Genomic DNA, 20,910 nt, shown 5'->3' on the forward strand with positions numbered 1-20,910 from the left:
CTAACCTAACCTAACCTTATCTAACTTATTTTACCTAACCTAACCTAACCTAACCTAACCTAACCTAACGCAACCTAAGCTAACCTAACCTAACGTAGTGTAACTCAACCTAACCTAACCTTATCTAACCTAATCTAATCTAACCTAACCTTATTTTACGTAACCTTACCTAACAACCTAACCTAACCTAACCTAATCTGACCTAACTTAAGCCAATGATCACCAACAGAAGGCAGGATTGGAGGCTGTGACCGCACCCACATCCACACCCACACCCCCATCTACATCCACACCCACATCCACGCCTCCAGATGGCCTTTAACCCCTCAGGAAGCTGCCCCAATAACCGTTTCACTTTCACGTATCGTTACATATCGATATCTCGTTATCCGGCGCCGTCCTCCCGCCCTCATTAGGCCCGCGGGTCTGGTGGTCTGGTGGGGCCGCGACCGGGAAGAGAGAGAGAGAGAGAGGGAGAGAGAGCATGAATAATCCATTTCTGGCCGGGAGGAGCCTCAAGACGCCTCAGGACACGACCCTTCCCTCGCCCTTCTGGCCTCTGGGATTCGTTTATCGATCTATGGAGAGTGAAAATAGGTGTACAGGTGTGAGTGTGAGGGCGAGGCGGCTTTACAAAGACACTCACTAATGCCCAGACGAGGGTGCCTGATTCTGTTCGCCCTTCAAAGATTTATCTACTCTCACAACTCTCTCCCCTTCCTCTCATTCAGCTTCCCTCTCTTTCTCCCTTCCTTGACTAGCTTCTCTGTTTCCTCCTTCTTAGACCTGTTTCCCTCTCTTTCTCCCTTCTCTGATCAGGTTCTTTCTCTTTCTCCCTTCCTAAACCCTCTCCTTTTCCCTTCTTAAACCGGCTTATCTCTCTTTCTCCAATCCTGTACTAGTTTCTCTCTCTTTCTCCATTTCTTCACCAGCTTCAGTCATTCCCTCTTCCTTGACTAACTTCTCTTTCTCCCTTCCTAGACCCGCTTTTCTCTCTCTGTCTCTCTCTCTCTCTCTCCTTCCTTGACCAACTTCACTTCTCTTTCTCTCTTCCTAGATCAGCTTCTCTCTTTCTCTTCCTCTCTTCCTAGACCAACTACCTTTCTTTCTTTCTTAGACCAACTTTCCCTTCCTTTCTCCGTTTCTAGACCAGCTTCTCTCTCCCTTTCTAAACCCTCTTTTTCTCTCTACCTTGACAAGCTTTCCTCTCTCCCTTACCAGGCCAATTACCCTGCTCATCCCTCCTCCCCCTCCCTTCCTACAGTGACCTTTCCTCCTGCTCCTCCTCTTTATATCAGCTGCTCTTCTCTCTTACTAGTGACCTTTGTTCCTTGCTCCTCCCTCGACCCCTCCTGAAGTCCTGCATAAGCTACATCATCTGATCCTGAAGTATCAAAAACTCCCTTGTCCTATGCTTGTCCCGCCTTCCCTCCCCGCCTCAGCCTCCCGAGCCCCATCTCATCCGGCGCCGCTGGGAGAACACCGCCCAAATCCCGGCTAAGGAGAGTTGGTAACGAGGGAGAGACTGGTGTGAAGGGGTTTCTTGAAGGAGCTTTCTTGAAGAGTTCGAACCCCGGGAAGAAGAAGAAAAAAAAGAGAAGAAAATTTCTCGTGTTAAAAGAAGTAGTTTGCGCAAAATAAAGAGGGGGAGAGAGAGAGAGAGAGAGAGAGAGAGAGAGAGAGAGAGAGAGAGAGAGAGAGAGAGAGAGAGAGAGAGAGAGAGAGAATGTCGATAGTTCTTGGAAAAAATAAAGTGGGAGGGAGGGAATATTGAACTCTGACGGATTTCCGGTCGGCAGGTGTGTTTCGGAGACTTTCACACTCACACACACACACACACACACACGATGACTCAATCCAGCCAACACACTCAGGAGAACCAAGCACCGAAACCTAGTGTGACGCGAGACAATTGGTGTGTGTCACGCTCCTCTTGCTTCTCCTCCTTCTCCTCCTCCTCCTCCTCCTCCTCCTCCTCCTCTAACTTCGCCCGCTCCCCATCCCACCCCCAGCCCCTCTCCGCCCCGCTCCAGGCAGGGAACACAAGGTAGATGGTGCAGGCTTTAGTATTAGCTAAGCAGAGGTGTCTGAAAAGCGCAAAACAGTGCAAGAAGGCATAAACAATATGATATAATCTAACCTAACCCTAAAATTTCCTTAGCTTACTTTATTTACTCTAGTGTAACCTACCCTACCCTAACCAAATCTAACCTGATCTAATTTGACACCACGCACCGCCAACACCACACACCAACTCATATTAATCTTTACAATAACAATACATCTGTAAAAGTTATAGCTTGTATTATTCATCTATCAAATACATGTAACCAAACCTAACTTGACCAAGCACCACGCACTATCAAGACTACAAACCAAATCACACCGGCCTAGAATAACAATAAATGAACTAAAAACAGCACTAATCATTCACCAAGCAAACCTAACTTAACCTAACAAATACATATAACCTAACCTAACCAAACGAAACCTAACCTAACCTAACCAAACCTAACCAAACTAAACCAAACCTAACCAAACCTAACCTAACCTAACCAAACCTAACCAAACCAAACCTAACCTAACCAAACCTAACCTAACCTAACCTAACCTAACCAAACCTAACCTAACCTAACCAAATCTAACCAAACCTAACCTAACCTAACCTAACCTAACCTAACCTAACCTAACCTAACCTAACCTAACCAAACCTAACCTAACACAGCGCACTATCAAAGAATACATACCAAGTCACATCGGTTCACATTTATCTAACAAACCTAACCTAACCTGAGAACATCACCGTACAAGATGGCGGGAAGGAATCAATACGTCACATTTTATTTTCATCTTACCTCATAAAAATATTATTGGTTGGGCTCAAGTGTTTATCGACTCCGTTTTCTTCCCTTATTACTTTTCCATCGTGCACTGAGCAATTTTGTTTTTTTTTGTTCCCGAGTGAAAGCAAGTGTATTATGTGACCTCATTAAGGGCGACGGGAAGAAGCTGGTCAGGATGATGGAAAGGTAAGTATTTTCAGTGAACGAGCATGTTGTTGTTGTTGTTGTTGTTCTTCTTCTTCTTGTGGTTGATGATGATGATGATATTGTTTTCCTTTCTTTTTCTCTCTTCTTCTCAGCGTCGTCATCATCTTTCTCTTCTTCTTCTTTGTCCTCCTCCTTCTTCAAGCTTTTCTTCACTTTACTCTATTGTCTTCCTATTATCTTTTTTTTTCTAATTTTTCATTTTTCAGTCTTTTCCTTTTCCGTCTTTTTCTTCTTTCACTTCTTCTTCTTCCTCTTCTTCTTCCTCCTCCTCGACCTCCTCCTCCTCCTCCTCCTCATAGCAGCAGGTACAGCAATGTGGTTAGTTTACCTGTATATCGACAAGAGCTGTGGTTATTCTGTTTTATTCAATGTAAAGCCAATAACAGGTTGAAGCTGTGACCGTAATATTTACATTCTGATTGAAGAAACTGGTAATATTTGCATGGTTGACTCTCTCTCTCTCTCTCTCTCTCTCTCTCTCTCTCTCTCTCTCTCTCTCTCTCTCTCTCTCTCTCTCTAGTAAAGTTATCTTATTTTCACACTTGTCTATTATTATCTTGTGTTCGCTCGTTTAATTTCCTTCACTCCCAGCACCCTCTCTCTCTCTCTTTCTCTGTGGCCTCCTCTTAATCCCGCCGGCCTCCACGTCTTCATTCCACATTCCCCTCACTCATTCGAAGTATTTTCATCATTCTTCCCCCACCAAACACTTCCTCAAACAAACATGGCGACGCCCCCCACCCTCCGCTATTACGCTCTTTTTAGATGCTGTTATCGCGGGCATTATTTTTCCCTCATTCTAATTTCCTCCATGGGGATCTTTACTTTATTTTCTTGACTCACTCTCTTTCTCCGCCGCAGAACGAGGAGGAGGAGGAGGAGGAGGAGGAGGAGGAGGAGGAGGAGGAGGAGGAGGAGGAGGAGGAGGAGGAAGAGGAGAAGGAGAAGGAGAAGGAGAAGGAGAAGAACAAGAACAAGAAGAAGCAGAACAACAACAGTGAGGAGGAGGAGGAGGAGGAGGAGGAGGAGGAGGAGGAGGAGGAGGAGGAGGAGGAGGAGGAGGAGGAGAAGGAGAAGGAGAAGGAGAAGGAGAAGAAAGAGAAGGAGAAGGAGAAGAACAAGAAGAAGCAGAACAACAACAACAACGACAACAACAACAACAACAACAACAACAACAACAACAACAACAACAACAACAAACAACAGCAGGAGGAAGGAGGAGGAGGAGGAGGAGGAGGAGGAGGAGGAGGAGGACGACCATGACGAACACTGGAGAGAGAGAAAAAAAGAACGATACAAAAAATAGAAAAAAAAGCTTTGACGAGAGAGAGAGAGAGAGAGAGAGAGAGAGAGAGAGAGAGAGAGAGAGAGAGAGAGAGAGAGAGAGAGAGAGAGAATTAGTGGTTGTTCAGTGAAAACCTAAAACAGTTATCCAGTCAAGTCGAAGAATATTTATGATCGCGCCGCTGATTAAATTTTCTGGTAATTTATTGTGTCGATCGATTACTCTATTCATAATAATTAGACAGAGAGAGAGAGAGAGAGAGAGAGAGAGAGAGAGAGAGAGAGAGAGAGAGAGAGAGAGAGAGAGAGAGAGAGAGAGAGAGAGAGAGAGAGAGGCGAACAAATATAGACAGATCGGCAGGCAAAAAAAGACAGACACAAAAAGAGAGAATCAGGCGGATATAGGCAGACATACATACATACATACATACATACATACATACAGACATATAGAAAGATAAACAGACACAAACAAACAGAGAGACTGTCAGATTGATACAAACAGACAACAAGAGAACTGGTCAGATATACATACATACATACTTACATACATACATACAGACAGACAAACAAAGAGAGACGGTCAGACAGATACAAACAGACATACAGACATACAGAGGCTGCCGATGACTGTATCGTTCGTCTCTCCTTTGAAATTCATAACATCATTACTCGCAACAGAAATATTATAAAGCGTTGAATATTTTGTCGGTTTTTGTTATGAAAAAGATACACGCATTTTTCAGCTTAATTCTTACCCAACCAGTGTGCTCATTTATCTGTGGGGTATAATCGAGTTTATTTGGTTATCTATCTGTATATCTATGTACCTATCTATCTAACTATGTATGCATTTGTCTATGCATGCATCTATTCAACTATAGATATACCTGCCCCTATTTGCATATTTCATTACCTATTGAAGTATTTAATTATCTATTTGTGTATCTATATGTGTTCAGTTTGTATGCATGAATGTATTTGTATCTATCTATCTATTTATCTATATCTGTTTAACAATCAATCTGTCTACCTGTCTGTCTATCTATCTATCTATCTATCTATCTATATGTCTATCTATCTATCTTCTCATCTATCTATATATCTATTTCACAGAAACTACCTGTTTACTCTGACCTTTCCCATCAATCAGCTTATACATTATATGTTTGTGTTTGAATCTACATACATAATTTTTCATGTCTGGAAAAAGAGAGAGAGAGAGAGAGAGAGAGAGAGAGAGAGAGAGAGAGAGAGAGAGAGAGAGAGAGAGAGAGAGAGAGAGAGAGAGAGAGAGAGAGAGAGAGAGAGAGAGAGAGAGTAAATGACCTTTCTCTTTGGCCACCAATCATTAACTAATTCATCACTTTTCTTACACACCTGGGGATGGGGAGGTAAAGGTAAGTAGCAAATATTTAAGGAGACGTAAAGACAGTCTAGTCAATCAGTCACGAGAGAATGAGGAAAGGCAGTGACTTAAAAATGCTGAGTTAGGTGTTTTCTTGCAGTTCTCAAGTTTAAGTAATAAGATATGCTGAAGTATAAAGTGCAAGTTATATATTCCCCGACAAAATGATTAGATGGAGCTATTATTTACATAAGAGATCAAACAAGGTGTACAGTATATTTTTACTCAGAATAAGGTAACCTTTAGTAATGATAGCAATAATGTTGATAATCAGGACTATATTAGTATGATTTGCGTGTAACTGTATTTTTATTCCGCAGAAAACTGATCTTTTTTTTTTTTTATGTAGGAGAGACACCGGCCACGGGCAACAAAAATCTAATAAAAAAATTAAAAAAGAAGCCCACTGAGATACCGGTCCCGAACAGGGTCCGAGGTGGTGGTCAAAAATTGAAGGATAAGTGTCTTGAAACCTCCCTCTTGAAGGAGTTCAAGTCACAGGAAGGTGGAAATACAGAAGCAGGCAGGGAGTTCCAGTTTACCAGAGAAGGCGATGAATGATTGGGAATACTGGTTAAACTCTTGCATTAGAGGGGTGGACTGAATAGGGGTGAGAGAAAGAAGGAAATCTTGTGCAGCAAGGCCGCGGGAGGAGGGGAGGCATGCAGTTGGCAAGATCAGAAGAGCAGATAGCATGAAAATAGGGTTAGAAGATAGAAAGAGATGCAACATTCCTACGATGAGAAAGAGGCTAAAGACAGTTAGAGGAGAGGAGTTGATGAGACGAAAAGCTTTTGATTCCACCCTGTCTAAAAGACCGGTATGAGTGGAATCACCCCAGACATGTGAAGCATACTACTCGTACATACATGGACGGATAAGGCCCTTGTACACAGTTAGCAGCTGGGGGCGGGTGAGAAAAACTGGTGGAGACGTCTCAGAACACCTAACTTCAAAGAAGCTGTTTTAGCTGGAGATGAGATGTGAAATTTCCAGTTTAGATTATAAGAAAAGGACCGAGGATGTTCAGTGTAGAAGAGGGGGACAGTTGAGGGTCATTGAAGAAGAGGGGATAGTTGTCTGGAAGATTCTGTTGAGTTGATAGATGGAGGAATTGAGTTTTTGAGGCACTGAACAATACTAAGTTTTCTCTGCTCAATCAGAAATTTTAGAGAGATCAGAAGTTAGACGTTCTGTGGCTTCCCTGCGTGAAATGTTTACTTCCTGAAGGGTTGGACGTATGTGAGAAGTCGTGGAAAAGTGCAGGGTGGTATCATCAGCGTAGGAGTGGATATGGCAGGAAGCTTGGTCTAAAAGATCATTGATGAATAATAGGAAGAGAGTGGGTGACAGGACAGAACCCTGAGAAACACCACTGTTAATAGATTTAGGAGAACAGTGACCGTCTACCACAGCAGCAATGGAACGGTCAGAAAGGAAAGTTGATATGAGGTTACAGAGAGAAGGATAGAAACCGTAGGAGGGTAGTTTGGAATTCAAAGCTTCGTGCCAAACTCTATCAAAAGCTTTTGATATGTCTGAGGCAACAGGAAAAGTTTCACCAAAATCTCTAAAAGAGGATGACCAAGACTCAGTAAGGAAAGCCAGAAGATTGTCAGTAGAGCGGTCTTGATGGAACCCATACTGTCAATCAGATAGAAGGTTGTGAAGTGATAGATGTTTAAGAATCTTCCTGTTGAGGATAGATTAAAAAACTTTAGATAAGCAGAAATTAAAGCAATAGGACGGTAGTGTGAGGGATTAGAACGGTCACCCTTTTTTAGAAACAGGCTGAATGTAGGCAAACTTCCAACAAGAAGGAAAGGTAGATGTTGACAGACAAAGTTGAAAGCGTTTGACTAGGCAAGGTGCAAGCACGGAGGCGCAGTTTCGGAGAACAATAGGAAGGACTCCATTAGATCCATAAGCCTTCCGAGGGTTTAGGCCAGCGAGGGCATGGAAAACATCATTGCAAAGAATCTTAATAGGTAGCATGAAGTAGTCAGAGAGTGGAGGAGAGGGAGGAATAAGCCCTGAATCGTCCATGGTAGAGTTTTTAGCAAAGGTCTGAGCGAAGAGTTCAGCTTTAGAGATAGATGTGATACCAGTGATGAAGTAGAAGCATTATTTACCTGAATTTTCTGAAAGGAGGGTAGAATTTATTGGAAAAAGTTGAAAAAAGTACATATTGTTTTCCGTGTACCTGTAGTTTCGCATTTTTCACGTATCTTTAAGAAAATACAATAAGCCTTTTAGACTTTTAATACACAAGAGGTAAAAAAGAAAAAAGGAAAAAAAGGTCATTTGTTGTTCTTTTCCTTACCTGTAATCTTGTACTATTACCAGGATACTTTTTTACAGAGAGAGAGAGAGAGAGAGAGAGAGAGAGAGAGAGAGAGAGAGAGAGAGAGAGAGAGAGAGAGAGAGAGAGAGAGACCTCATACGTTCATTTGCAGTAATTTCAAAAGCTTCGTATTACTGAACTGAAATACCAAAGCCCCGATTTAAGCATTTCACTGAAACCATCTCAGTCAAAACTTAGGCGAACAGATTAAAAACTTCGAAATATTTGTGAAGAACACGTGTATTTTATTACTTAATAGAACGCAATGCAAGAAAATGGGAAACGCCAACAGAGGAAGAAGAAGAAGAAGAACGCGATGGAAGAGGTCGAATTTGCGAGTACTCGTTAACAATTATCGCGACGTGAAGCAGCTTTCTCTTCCCTCTCCCCGCGGTCTTCCTTCGCGCACACATCTTTCCGCCACTTCACCCTCTCGTTGCTTTGTTACGGTTCGCGAGTTGCATCGTTCCTGCATTTACACTCAGGAATTCACTTGTCAGGTCGAGAGTATCTTCAATTCAACTGCAGATAAGGAGAGTATAGACACGCACTGCACTGGAAGCCTCAGGTATTTTATTTTTTCCCCGCAGCATCCCACGTAGTATTACGATTCACAGAAATAGATTACACAAAGGATCGTTTCTCTCAACTTCACGTGAATTTACGATTAACCTGCATTTTTTTTTCACACTCCGTCAGACATGGAAGTTGTGGGCGTAAAAACCAAAGTAATTTACCTACAGATGAACAAAATCAACAGAAACTCAACTAAAGAGAGAGAAAAAAAGTGGCTTAATATAATCTCGTAAATCTTAAAAGGGAAAAAGCAAACGATGAAATTTACACAAATCCAATTACACTGCGAAAGAAGAAAAAAAAAATAGAAATAAAGTGTTACTGGGAGTATATAGTTTTGCAGCACTCCCAGAAAAAAAATGTAACAATAAAATAAACACAAATCCAAGTAGAAAATATATAAAAAAATAACAAAAAATACCGTAATATAACGCCACAACCTACGTGCAAATCAAATAAATCAAAACAAATCGAAGAAAAAAAAAAGACAGCGAAAAAAAAAGAATGAAGAGAATAAAAAAGTAACGTAAGTCAAACATTTCGTCAACATCACCTTAACTTTATTGTAATTCACGTGGCTCTCCTCGCAGTGACCTCGAGCGCCAAGGGTAAGTCACCACCTGTTTGTTCAGTCCCGGCAGCCTGGGAAGTAAGGGCGCGAGGGGGCGAGTGGTTGAGGAGCGGTGAGACGAGGGCGGGGGCTCGGAAGAGTGTAATTGGGTGGAAGAAGGAATAGAAGATGGAGGAAAGCACAGTGATACGGAAAGAAACTGTCAGAGAGAGAGAGAGAGAGAGAGAGAGAGAGAGAGAGAGAGAGAGAGAGAGAGAGAGAGAGAGAGAGAGAGAGAGAGAGAGAGACGAATTCTGTTTGGCATTTTCCTCCTCCTCTTCATAAATACTTCAGAAAACTCGTTATTGATGGTGCTTAACATTCTGCCTCCTCTTCCTCCTCCTCCTCCTCTCCTCTCCTGTTCCTCCTCCTTTGCTCCACCTTCTCCCGTTCTCTCTTCTTTTATTCTCCTCTTGCTGTTGCCGTTGTTCTTTTTGCACTTTCTCTTCCTCTTCCTCTATCCGCGTCTCTCCTCCTCCTCCTCCTCCTCCTCCTTAAATTCACATGCTCTTAAATCACTACTTCCTCTCCTCTCTTCTCTCCTCCCTCTGAACCCTCCCGCTCTCTTTCTCCTCCCAATTATTATTCATACCCTTCTCCGTTATTCCCTTCCTTTCCTCGTCTCCTCTACACATTGAACCCTTCCTCTCCTTTCCTCTTCAACTCTCTATCTTCCTCTCATTTGAACCCTCTCTCCCTCTCCCTTGTAAGTATAAATGATGGAAGGATAGAAAGAATGAATATATTATCAGCTCTTGAGACCACACCCATATGGCAAACTTCTCTCTCTCTCTCTCTCTCTCTCTCTCTCTCTCTCTCTCTCTCTCTCTCTCTCTTGGTCTCTCATCCATCTGCTTCCCTTTAGCAGTATCTATCAGTCTTTCCACTTATTCGTACCCATGTGTCATTCCTTCTTTTCTTTTTTTACTTTATTTTTCTAGCACTTTTTTTTTTTTTGCTTCTGTACGTATCTTTCGATTTCATTAAGCTTGCACAGTGACATTCTCTCTCTCTCTCTCTCTCTCTCTCTCTCTCTCTCTCTCTCTCTCTCTCTCTCTCTCTCTCTCTCTCTCTCTCTCTCTCTTATCAATACGAGTATCTGAAATGCTATTGTTTTCAGAACTTTTAGTTTTCATAATAGATACAAGTAGAACGTACAGAAAAAATATGAATAAGGGAGCGTTACACACACACACACAAAAAAAATATATAATAGAAAATAATTCAAATAACAAAGAAACACACACACACACACACACACACACACACACGTCATAACTCCAGCCTCGTGTACACATCCAGCACATCCAGCCAATCCCTGAGGGGCAGTTAAGGGGCAAGAAAGTACTGTTCCAAACTAGTAATTAAGGCGAAAGGCCAGGCATAATTCCCTTTATAGTGACCATTAAGGCGAGGTGTTCCCTGGCAAGCAGCTGCGGGTCAAGCCTGTGTGTGTGTGTGTGTGTGTGTGTGTGTGTGTTTCTTTCTTCTGTTGACTCTTCTGTGTGTAACTGCTGAAGATGTGTGTGTGTGTGTGTGTGTGTGTGTGTGTGTGTGTGTGTGTGTGTTGTATACTGATCACTCATCATATAACAATGAAACTATTATTTTCTCTATAATTTCTCTACATCAGCTACAATACGGTTATTGTTATTTTTATCGTAACCAGTGACTATTACCACCACCACCACCACTACTACTTCTACTACCACTACCACCACCACTATTCCTATCTCCACCATCACCACACTTATCACAGTCACCACCACCACCACCACCACCACCACCACCACCCTCGTCACCAGCAAGACAATGGATGCATTTATACAATAAGATCAACACAGATTTCCACCATGTCTCTTCTGTCTTTCCTCCATTCGTCTCGCACTTCTCCCTATCCTTCCTTCATTCCCTCCATACCATTCTCCTTAACGTTCTCTCCCCGTCATTCCCTCCTCCCTCCTCTCCTTCCCTTCCTTCTCACCTTCCTCTCCTTATACTGTATTAATTTCCTTTCCTTCCTTTAGCCCTCACTCTCTACTGCCTCCGCCCTCCTCTCCCGTCTCTCTCTCCCCGTCCCTCCCTCCTCTCCCTCCCTCGCCTCCTATTCTTCTCATCCAAAAGCTTGATTGGTTGTGATTAAGGCAAGTAATTGTTTATAAGCCTCTGAGGTGAGGTTGTGCACGACACGTTCCCGCCATTATCGAAGGAGGAGGAGGAAGAGGAGGAGGAGGAGGAGGAGGCTGTCTTCCCCTTACTCTTCCGTCAGACAATGCGAGAGCGTCTGAAGGCTGTTTTTTCTTTATTCCTTTTGTGTGTGTGTGTGTGTGTGTGTGTGTGTGTGTGTGTGTGTGTGTGTGTGTGTGTGTGTGTGTTTGTCTGTCTGTCTGTCTTTGGGATGGCGAGCAGTTGTCTTTGTCACAGGAAGGAAAATTAATGAGAGTGAGAAAACGAGAGAGAGAGAGAGAGAGAGAGAGAGAGAGAGAGAGAGAGAGAGAGAGAGAGAGAGAGAGAGAGAGAGAGAGAGAGAGAGAGAGGGACTTTGCTCCTTCCTGTACTTAAGCCTCTCTCTCTCTCTCTCTCTCTCTCTCTCTCTCTCTCTCTCTCTCTCTCTCTCTCTCTCTCTCCCCTGCTGGTATATTGATGCAACCTTTGGCAGTGATATTTGAGTCATGGGAGGAGAGGAATGTCACACGCTGCTCCAAGATTCATGCGTCTACTCCTCCCATTCTTGCCTCCCGTCATCACCCTCGGGCCTTAAGAAAAAGTAAAGAAAAAAAAAAATCGGACCTTTAAAAACATATAATAGAAAAATGAACGCTTAAAAGACACTACGGAGAATTAGTCACTTTAGTCTTAATTAATTCTCACCTTAATAGAAAAAAAAATGGATTTGCTTTCTTTTTCTCTATATTAATTCCTCATATTCATTATTTCCACAGCGTTTATTGTTTTGTGATTAAGGAATGTTTATTTTTTCGTTTATCTTAATGTTTTTTTTTTTTTGTTTATTTCTTTCTCGGTATTTTGTTTCCTGCACGTTAATAGTTAGGCGGGTGGTGGCAAGGTGAGGAGGGAAGGCTACCTGTTCATTAGGCCAAGTTAGTGAGGACCCATGGCACCACACCTGGCGCCCTTTGTCTCCCCCCTTTCACCTTGCTGTTGCTGTTGCTACTATCATTGTTATTCTAGTGTTCCTGCTTTTATTGCCTCTGCTACCACTACCACTACTACTACTACTACTACTACTACTACCACCACTATTACTATCAATAATAATAATATCATTGTTATTATAGTGTTTCGTTGTTATTATAGTGTTTCTATTATATTACTGGCACCATCACTTCGACGACTACTACTACTGCTGCTGTCAACAACACCACCACTACTACTACTACTACTACTACTACTACTACTACTACTACTACCACCACTACTACTACTACTTCTAGCACCACTGCCACCAAGATCACTACTACTACGACTACTTACTATTACTACTACTACTACTCTTACAACTATTACTACTGTATTCAATAATAATCATCTGGAAAAAAAAAATGCATCATATTAACCTACACGTCAACACCATCCTTCCACCACCATCACCACCACCATCAATCATCACCATCGTCAGCGTCCCCAGGTGCCCCAGAGGTTAACAAACCAATCTCTGCCTCGGCCCACCAGGTGTCCTCAAGGTTAGCAGGTGAAGAGATTTAAAAACACCCTATGAAATAACATCTTGTTTCTTGCGAAAACATAATTGGATGAAGCGATGACGCAGAAAGTGGAAAATATATACTTAGAAAATACACTAAATTGATAGGAGCATTAATATTTTTATCATTAAAGTAGAACAGGAAAAGGAAAATCGTAACATTTATACTTTAGGAAATTAAACATTCAATTAGACACAAAAATATTAATAAAAACTGAGTACATGAACCGAAATTAACTTGGGAAAATTATTGAAATCTTTTATCATGACAAGTGCAAAGAAAACGGGAATATTTTAAGCCTGACTTTTTTCACACGGGATGACAAAAAACGGAGAAGGGTGAGCAATTTTTAATGTTTATTTTGTATAGAAAAATACACAAGGACTTAATCCTCTCCAACACTCAATTCATTATTACACGTTTATAAGTGACTAGACATTATACACCTGTAGGCTTCCATACCTGACCCCAGCACAGGTGAGAGGCAGGTGCGGAGGAGGCATGGGGAGGGGGAAATGAGAGGGGACTGAGGGGAAAGGGATGGGAATAAAAGGCAATAAAGTGGAAGGAAAAAGGCTGGAAGGCAAAAATATATACTAAGATGAAAGAGATGGCAGCTTAAAACTCACTTGAATAATTAAATATGAGGAAAGGGGGAGGAAGAGAGAGAGAGAGAGAGAGAGAGAGAGAGAGAGAGAGAGAGAGAGAGAGAGAGAGAGAGAGAGAGAGAGAGAGAGAGAGAGAGAGAGAGAGAGAGAGAGAGAGAGAGAGAGAGAGAGAGAGAGAGAGAGTGACAGTTTCTCAGTAACAAATTAACGACTGACAAGAGAAGCAAGGTAAAACTATCGCGTTGATCAACACTGACCGTCTGGCTGACACTCACAAGGCAAAAAAAAAAAAAAAAAAAAAAAGGAAAAGAAAGAAAAGTCTAACATCTAACAAGATTGAAACACCGAAGTTCTTGTCAAACAGGTAACGAGTTAAGGTTCCAGGGAGAAAATGTCGCAGACTAATCATTCATTCTCTCTTGAGAGAAGCGAAAGATAGAGCAGAAGTGAAAGGTAGAAAAAATAAAGACAAACTTAAAGCTAACTCAAGGAACACTGACTGACTGGCTGGCTGACAGAAGCTAAAACTACATGAACAACAAATACCTGAAGGTACCAACGCGTGATAAAAGTTGACAAAGCAAGCGGTTGTGCAAGAGACTCACAGGTAAAAGAAGACAAGGAGGTCAGGTATTGTGTGAGAAGGAGAGGGACAATGGAGGTCCGGTAATGCAGGTGAAGGAAGCACAATGAACAGCTGAAGGTTGGTTTGTAGATAAAGTGCTGAATATTTGAGGAGGACAAGTGGGGAAGAGAACAGGTGGTAGACGAGGAGAGGTGGAGGTGGAGGAGGGGGAACAAGTGCCGGAGCTGTGGTGAAATTGAAGAACAGATGAGGAGGACAGGTGGGGCAGGGGTGGAGGCAGAGGAGAAACAAAGGTCCAGTTACTCCTCCCTGCCTCCCACGTGCTGGGCTCAACACAAGACGCTGCCGCCAAGTTTATTCTGACTCTGGCACATAATTCACACACTGAACACTCGCCTCCCACCACAGTTCACAAGGTTCCTCGGCATGACATTTGTGGCGGGACTCACCGGACACGTGCTTGGTGCGTTACGGTATGTGCATTTTTTTTGTCTTTTTCTTTGGTTTATCTCAGAGAGAGAAAAAAAAAAAAAAAAAAAAACAGATCGTTTGGGTTATACTTAAATACCATTTTAACTGTTCTTTCTTCAGCATTTCAAGATGCGTTATTATTAGAAACTCCACGAGAGGTAGTTCTTGAGGATTGAAACGACTGGCGTTGTCACGGCGGGACTACAACACTACGATGGCGGTGTTCTCGGAGGTGCGGGGCGCGCGTCCTTCCCTTGCAGGCTTCCGCCGGCGGCGGAGCGGGGTTCGGCGGGGCGCGGCTACCACACGGCCTGGCAGTGCGGTTCGGTGGACACAGGCGATGCTCTCTCTTCGCACCCACAACTACAAGCGGACCACCGGCTCGCCATCCTGAGCAGGGGCGCGGCGCCCGGTGACCCCACGGAGGCCCCGAAGCTCGAGGACAGGAGTGATGCGCCAGGCGTCGAGGCGGATTCGGGACGGCGGCGGCGGCGGCGGCCCATCCCCATCCAGCACCGGCAGGCAGCGCCCGGGATAACATTTCTGACTTCAAAAGTGAGGGTAATGAAGGGTGACTTACAATCAACGGGACGGCTCGTACACTGTTAGAATATCAGCGAGGCACCCTGCTGGCGGGACGCTCGCCAGGGGAGGAACCACACAGCAGGCAGCAGGTAGCAGGCAGCAGGCGTGAGTGACGGTTCCACTAAGCGGCCGCCCATCAATACAGCAAGATGAGGCTCGGGCGCCGCGTGTCACTGCTGCTGATCCTGTTCCTGCTGTTGTTGCTTCCACGTTCAGCTGCCGATACTGATGCTGCTCCTGACAACGGCAGCGATGGACTAGACTAAACAAAGCATTCCTCGGAGTTCATATTGGGGTCGGGCGGAGAGTCGGCAAGACCCGTGTAAAGGGCACTGTGGGGATCAAATCCTGCTGCTGCTCCTCCTGAAGTCACAGAGTGATCAAAGGACCTGCCGCTGGAACGGTCACTAGAGTGGTCTGTGGAGTAGTCACTATGTCTCTCGGCGGCAGCACGCTTCACTCTGAGGCTCTTGGTGCGCCTGAAGGTGCCGGTGCTCACGGGAGGCTGCTGCTCGGGCACAGCCTCCTTCGCGTAGTTTTCGGCGACATCCGCGGTGGAGGGTGGAGAGTAAGTTTGGCTCTGAGGTCGCTTTTTCTTGCGCTTGCTAGCCCGGCCACTCCTCCTGAGGGGAGCGTCGATAGCACTGTAATGATCACTGCTGACGGAGGGCGGGCGGGGCACATGGTTTGGGGTGGAGGTGGGGGGAGCAGGGGTGGAGACCGGCATGTGGTGGGGACTGGGGCCAGTGAAGGGCTCGAGGGAGGTGTAGGTGTGCAGGGAAGAACTGTCGCCATCGATAAAGGTGTAAGCGGCGTGCGAGTGGCGGCGACATGTGCAGTGGGGGTCCCTGCAGTCCCGGCCCTGCATCACGATGTAGTCACACGTCGGCGGGGAGCAGCAGGGGCGCGGCGGCGGCGGAGCCTTGTAGGTGGCCGGAGGCTCAGTCAAGTAGGAGGTTCTACGGTCAACCTCGGAGGGCGTGGTGAGGCCTGTGGTGGAGGTGAGGACGGAGGAGGAGGAGGGGAGCGGCAGGGTCGTCGGTGGCACAACGGCGGGAAGAGTGGCCGACTTATAAGAGTTGTCGGACATGTAGACGGGCAGGCCGGTGTAGGTCTGCCGCTGCGGCATCAGCTCCACCAGCTTCCTCCAGAAGTGCTTGTCGCCCCACCGCAGCTTGGAGCACCGCCGCACCACCGCCTTCAGGTCCGCGTCGAAGGCCGAGTATGACACGTTGTCGTAATACACAGCGATCAAGTTCATGTCGTTATCGCGCAGACCGTCCACGTGCGCCTTCTTGAAGATGGAGTTTTTCCACTCGTGATCCACGTAGTTCTTGGACAGCACGACGATGGTCCGTCTGCTGAAGTTGAGTGACTGTGTTATGAACTCTGAGAGGCGGCTGTTCTCGCTGAAGTCACGAGAGTGAAGACAAAGCTTGTAACTTGGGCAGTTGTTCTCCAGCTTGGTGGCAATGACGTCACGCACGAAGGAGGCATCGAAAGTGCTGTAGCTGATGTAGGCGTCAAATACCTTGCCGTCTTCCTCCTGACAGTAAGAGGGTGGGCTGTTAATGCCCAACTTGTTAGCAGCAGCGGCCTTCCTGCGAGCCACCAGCATGGCCACGACCACCAGGGCGCTGATGAGGGCCACGCCTCCACACAGGCCTCCAGCCAGGAACGGCAGCTGCCTCTGTCCAAACTGATATTGAGTGACCCTCTGTTGACTCTTCACGCACGAGTAGTCAGGCAGCACGATGTTGGGCCCCATCATGCCGGAGTCCCCGTAGAAACAAAACACTTCCTCGGGGGCAAGCAGCTGTCCAGGCTTCTCTTTACGCCACTGCCTGAGCAGCTCCACGAAGCGGCAGTCGCAGTCCCAGGGGTTGTTAGCCAGCGAGACGGTGCTGAGGTGGTGGTTGTGAGCAAGAAGCCACACGGGGAAGTCTATGAGGAAGTTATTGTCCAATCGCAGGACTTCCAGGCTCTTGAGGCTGAGAAAAGTTGCGTTATTGACAAAAGACAGGCGGTTGTTTTGAAGGTACAGCTCCTTCAGGCGCTGCAGACCAAAAAACTCGAACCCGTTGAGGTGGACGATCATGTTGTCCTGCAGGTGAAGGATGCGGAGGGAAATGAGGCCATGGAAGGTGCGGTTCTGAAGAGTTTGGATCTGTGAGTTGTTAAGGAAGAGCTGCTGGATGCTGTGGCGGCCGATGAAGTGGTGGGCGTGCAGCACCTGCAGGTTGTTGCCGTCCAGCAGCACCACGGTGGCGTCCATGGGGATGCGGTCCGGGAGGCGATCCAGGCGGCCGCCGGAACAGTCCACGAGGTTCATTGACCAAGTGTCGTCACGGAAACAAGAGCAGGCGTCCGGGCACTTCATCTGGCAGTCACAGGCGATGAAGTCACAACAGTGGCACAGCGCGAAGCAGTGGGTGGCGTAAGGACACAGATAATTCTCACGGGAGGTGTCCAGGACGCGGGTCATCACTGATGGCCCACCGCGAGAGTGTAGGAGGGTGCAGGTGACGTAAACGAGGTCATCGATGCGAGGCTGCAGATAAGTGACTTCGGTGGGCTCCGGAGTGGTGATGGCCGTGTCCGAGGAGCCGTGCAGCCATTCCATCTCACAATCACACACCAGCGGGTTCCCTGCAAGCAAGACCCGAGCGTTGGTGGGATGACCGACGGTGCCTCGGACACTAATCGACTTCGGATTGAGTCTCTGGATCACATTCACCCGCAGATCAATGTCGTGCACGCCGGCCTTGTCCCCGAAGGTGTTGGGCAGCACGCGGCTGATGTTGTTGTGGTGCAGCACAACCCTTCGGATGGTGTTGGGGAGAGACACCTCGGTGAGTTTCCTGATGGCGTTGTGGCTGGCGTCCAGGACCTCCAGGGTGAGGACGTTGTGCACTTTGAAGAAGTTTCCAAGCTGCTCAATCCTGTTGTGACTAAGGTCGAGGGTCTGCAGCTGGCGGGGGATGAAGGCGTAGTCAAACATCTTGATGTTGTTGTGAGACAAATCCAGCATCCGGAGGTGTTCCAGCCCCGCAAAAACTCCGTTTATGTCGCTGAGTTCGTTCCTCATCAGCATCAGCGTCTTCACGTGCGGGATGCCCTTGAATGACCCTTCACTCACCGTCCTCAGCTGATTGTCCCGCAAATCCAGGACTTCCAGCGAGACGAGGCCTGCCAGCGCGCCCTCCGAGATGCCATTCATCTTGTTGTAACTCACGTTCAGAGTCTCCAGGTTACTCAGGCCGCCGAACATGAAGGGCTGAAAGCTGGCAATTTCATTCCTGCTCACGTCCAGAACCTTTATAAACGAGAGGTTCTCCAGCGCCGTCGGGATAACTTGTAGGTGGTTGTCTGCAAGAAACACCTCCTTCAGGTTGGAGCTGTGACGGAACGTGTGGGGATGAAGCTCTATCAAGGAGTTATTGATGAGGTGCAGGAGACTCAGGCCCACCAGACCCCGCAGGCTGCCCTCCCCGAGGCTCAGGATCAGGTTGTGGGAGAGGTCGATGGCGTACAGGTTAGAGAGGGAGGTGAAGCTGTCGTCCTCGAGGTTCTGGATGGTATTGTGGGAGAGGTCGAGGCGCTGCAGTGAGGTGAGGTCACGAAACAGATGCTGCGTGATGGTCGTCAGGGCGTTACGAGACAGGTCGAGGATAACGAGTCGCCGCAGGCCACGCAGCAGGTCGTCGTGGCTCGAGTCCAAGTAAAGGTTATTATCGGAAAGGTTCAACACCTGCAGCTCCAACAAACCCCGGAAAACCCCTGGACTCAGCGCCGTCAGGGAGTTATTGTTGAGGTGGATCCTCTCCAACACCCTGTTCTCGGAAAAGGTTCCATTCTGGAGGGCGATTATATGATTATTGGAGAGATAAAGGACTTGTAAGGCTGCCATGCCCCGGAAGGCTTCACTCGCTATGAGCCTGATATCATTATTCCGGAGGTGGAGTTCTCTGAGTCCACCCAGGGTACGGAAGCTCCTCGGGGGAAGCCTTACAAGGTCATTGTGGTCAAGGATTAGCTCCTGCAGGGCGTGGCCACACCCGTCACCGCCGACGTCCTCCTCGGCGGCGGAAAACCCCGCGTGCACGCTGAAGGTGGTGTTGGTGGCATTGAGGGCGTGGGCGTCCAGTGGCTGGTCAGAGAATCCCAACTCCAGTACGTCCTGCAATCTGTTGAAGGAGAGGTTGAGGTGGTGCAGGGCGGCAGGGCCACAGAGGGCGCGGGGAGGCAGCGTCCAGATGTTGTTGTGGGCGAGGGAGGCGCGCTCAAGGGTGGGGGGTAGCGAGCCCTCCACCAGCTCAAGGGCCAGTGCCGCCCAGTCCTCGTTGTGGGTGGCCACTTCCAGCACCCGCAGGCGAGCCAAGCCCTCCAGCGACCCCGGTAGCAAGTTGTCAATCTTGCAGCGGCGGATCCTGAGTACCTCCACGCCCTCCACACCCTGCAACAGTGAGGCGAGCACGGAGTCAGGTACGGGAAAGTGTGGGATACATATACACCATATTACACACACACACACACACACACACACACACACACAAAATGGAAGCCACAAACAAACTGTTTCTCTCTTTACATCTGTACAAAAGTAAAATACATCAAAGGCTTCCTATGTTAAAACAAAAAAAGAAAAAAAAAGTAATGTAGATAAAGCCCCGGAAACATGATATTGATTATATACAAAAGTATAAAAGAAATTGCAAATTTGTAGAGAAAAATACGCAGAAATGTTAGATGTTTGTATCCCCCTAATCTGACTATGCGCTTTTATTATTATTATTATTATTATTATTATTATTATTATTATTATTATTATTATTATTATTTTATTATTATTATTATTATTAGTATCATCATCATCATCGTCGTCCACATTATAATTTGTCTCGCAACATGCACTCCTTCGTTACGGTAATGTGGCTTCCGTCACACCATCCTGGTTTAATGACTCAGCTTTTTCCTTTTATCAGATGCCGCTTGAAGTTTTAATTGTGCTGAAACCGTACCGGAACGCAGCCACCCCGGTACTGCACGGTACAGTACACTACAGCACCCTGGCACGCGGCAAAGCACGATGCAGCACGGTCACGTAGGGATTAGATACAACTCAACAGCATCACGGTACCGCACGCTAATGAGGCTACAAGGGCACAATACGGTACAGCGTGGAACAAAGTGGGAAGTCAAAAAGAAACAGGAACTTGGTCAAATTAAAACTTCTAAGTGTGCAGTGTGCTAAATTTTTCGAACAATGCGAATGCTAATGATATTGATAATGGACCATAATCTGAAACACTTCTGCACTCCACCTCTGCTACTCTCCAAAGGCTCTAGTTGAAGTTACACGGATTTTAGTGGTGTTTTTATGGTTATAGTGACAGATTAACAACATTTCTACATTATTAAAAGAAAAACAGTCTTGAAAACCCAGCTAATCATTTATGTGGTCTTTGAAGATAGTCATGATGAAAGAACGAAGCGTTTCCGAATGCAGGCCAGTGACGCGTGGAACAGTAAGGACATAAATAGGACAAGAGTAAGGGTATAATTAAAAAGGAAGAGAAGGAACCAGTGTTTATAACCATCCAGAAACAGAAAAGTCATAACCAACAACTCCAGCCGGCGCTTCGAGAGGGACAATAATGAAC

General features: G+C 46.1%; 1 protein-coding gene and 1 long non-coding RNA gene across 2 annotated transcripts in view; both read right to left on the reverse strand.

The window, feature by feature from the left end:
- The window catches only part of LOC135116247 (uncharacterized), a 150,513-nt gene that overhangs the window by 100,717 nt on the left and 28,886 nt on the right, over positions 1-20,910 (reverse strand). The window lies entirely within an intron of this gene.
- Positions 13,337-20,910, reverse strand: part of LOC135116246 (toll-like receptor Tollo) — a 35,085-nt gene continuing 27,511 nt past the window's right edge. The window contains 1 exon segment of the mRNA XM_064033626.1: positions 13,337-19,703. Coding sequence (XP_063889696.1) covers positions 15,510-19,703 — 4,194 coding nt within the window. The 3' untranslated portion in view covers positions 13,337-15,509.

This window comes from Scylla paramamosain, chromosome 30 (assembly GCF_035594125.1).
Source record: "Scylla paramamosain isolate STU-SP2022 chromosome 30, ASM3559412v1, whole genome shotgun sequence".
NCBI classification, from domain to species: Eukaryota; Metazoa; Arthropoda; class Malacostraca; order Decapoda; family Portunidae; genus Scylla; species Scylla paramamosain.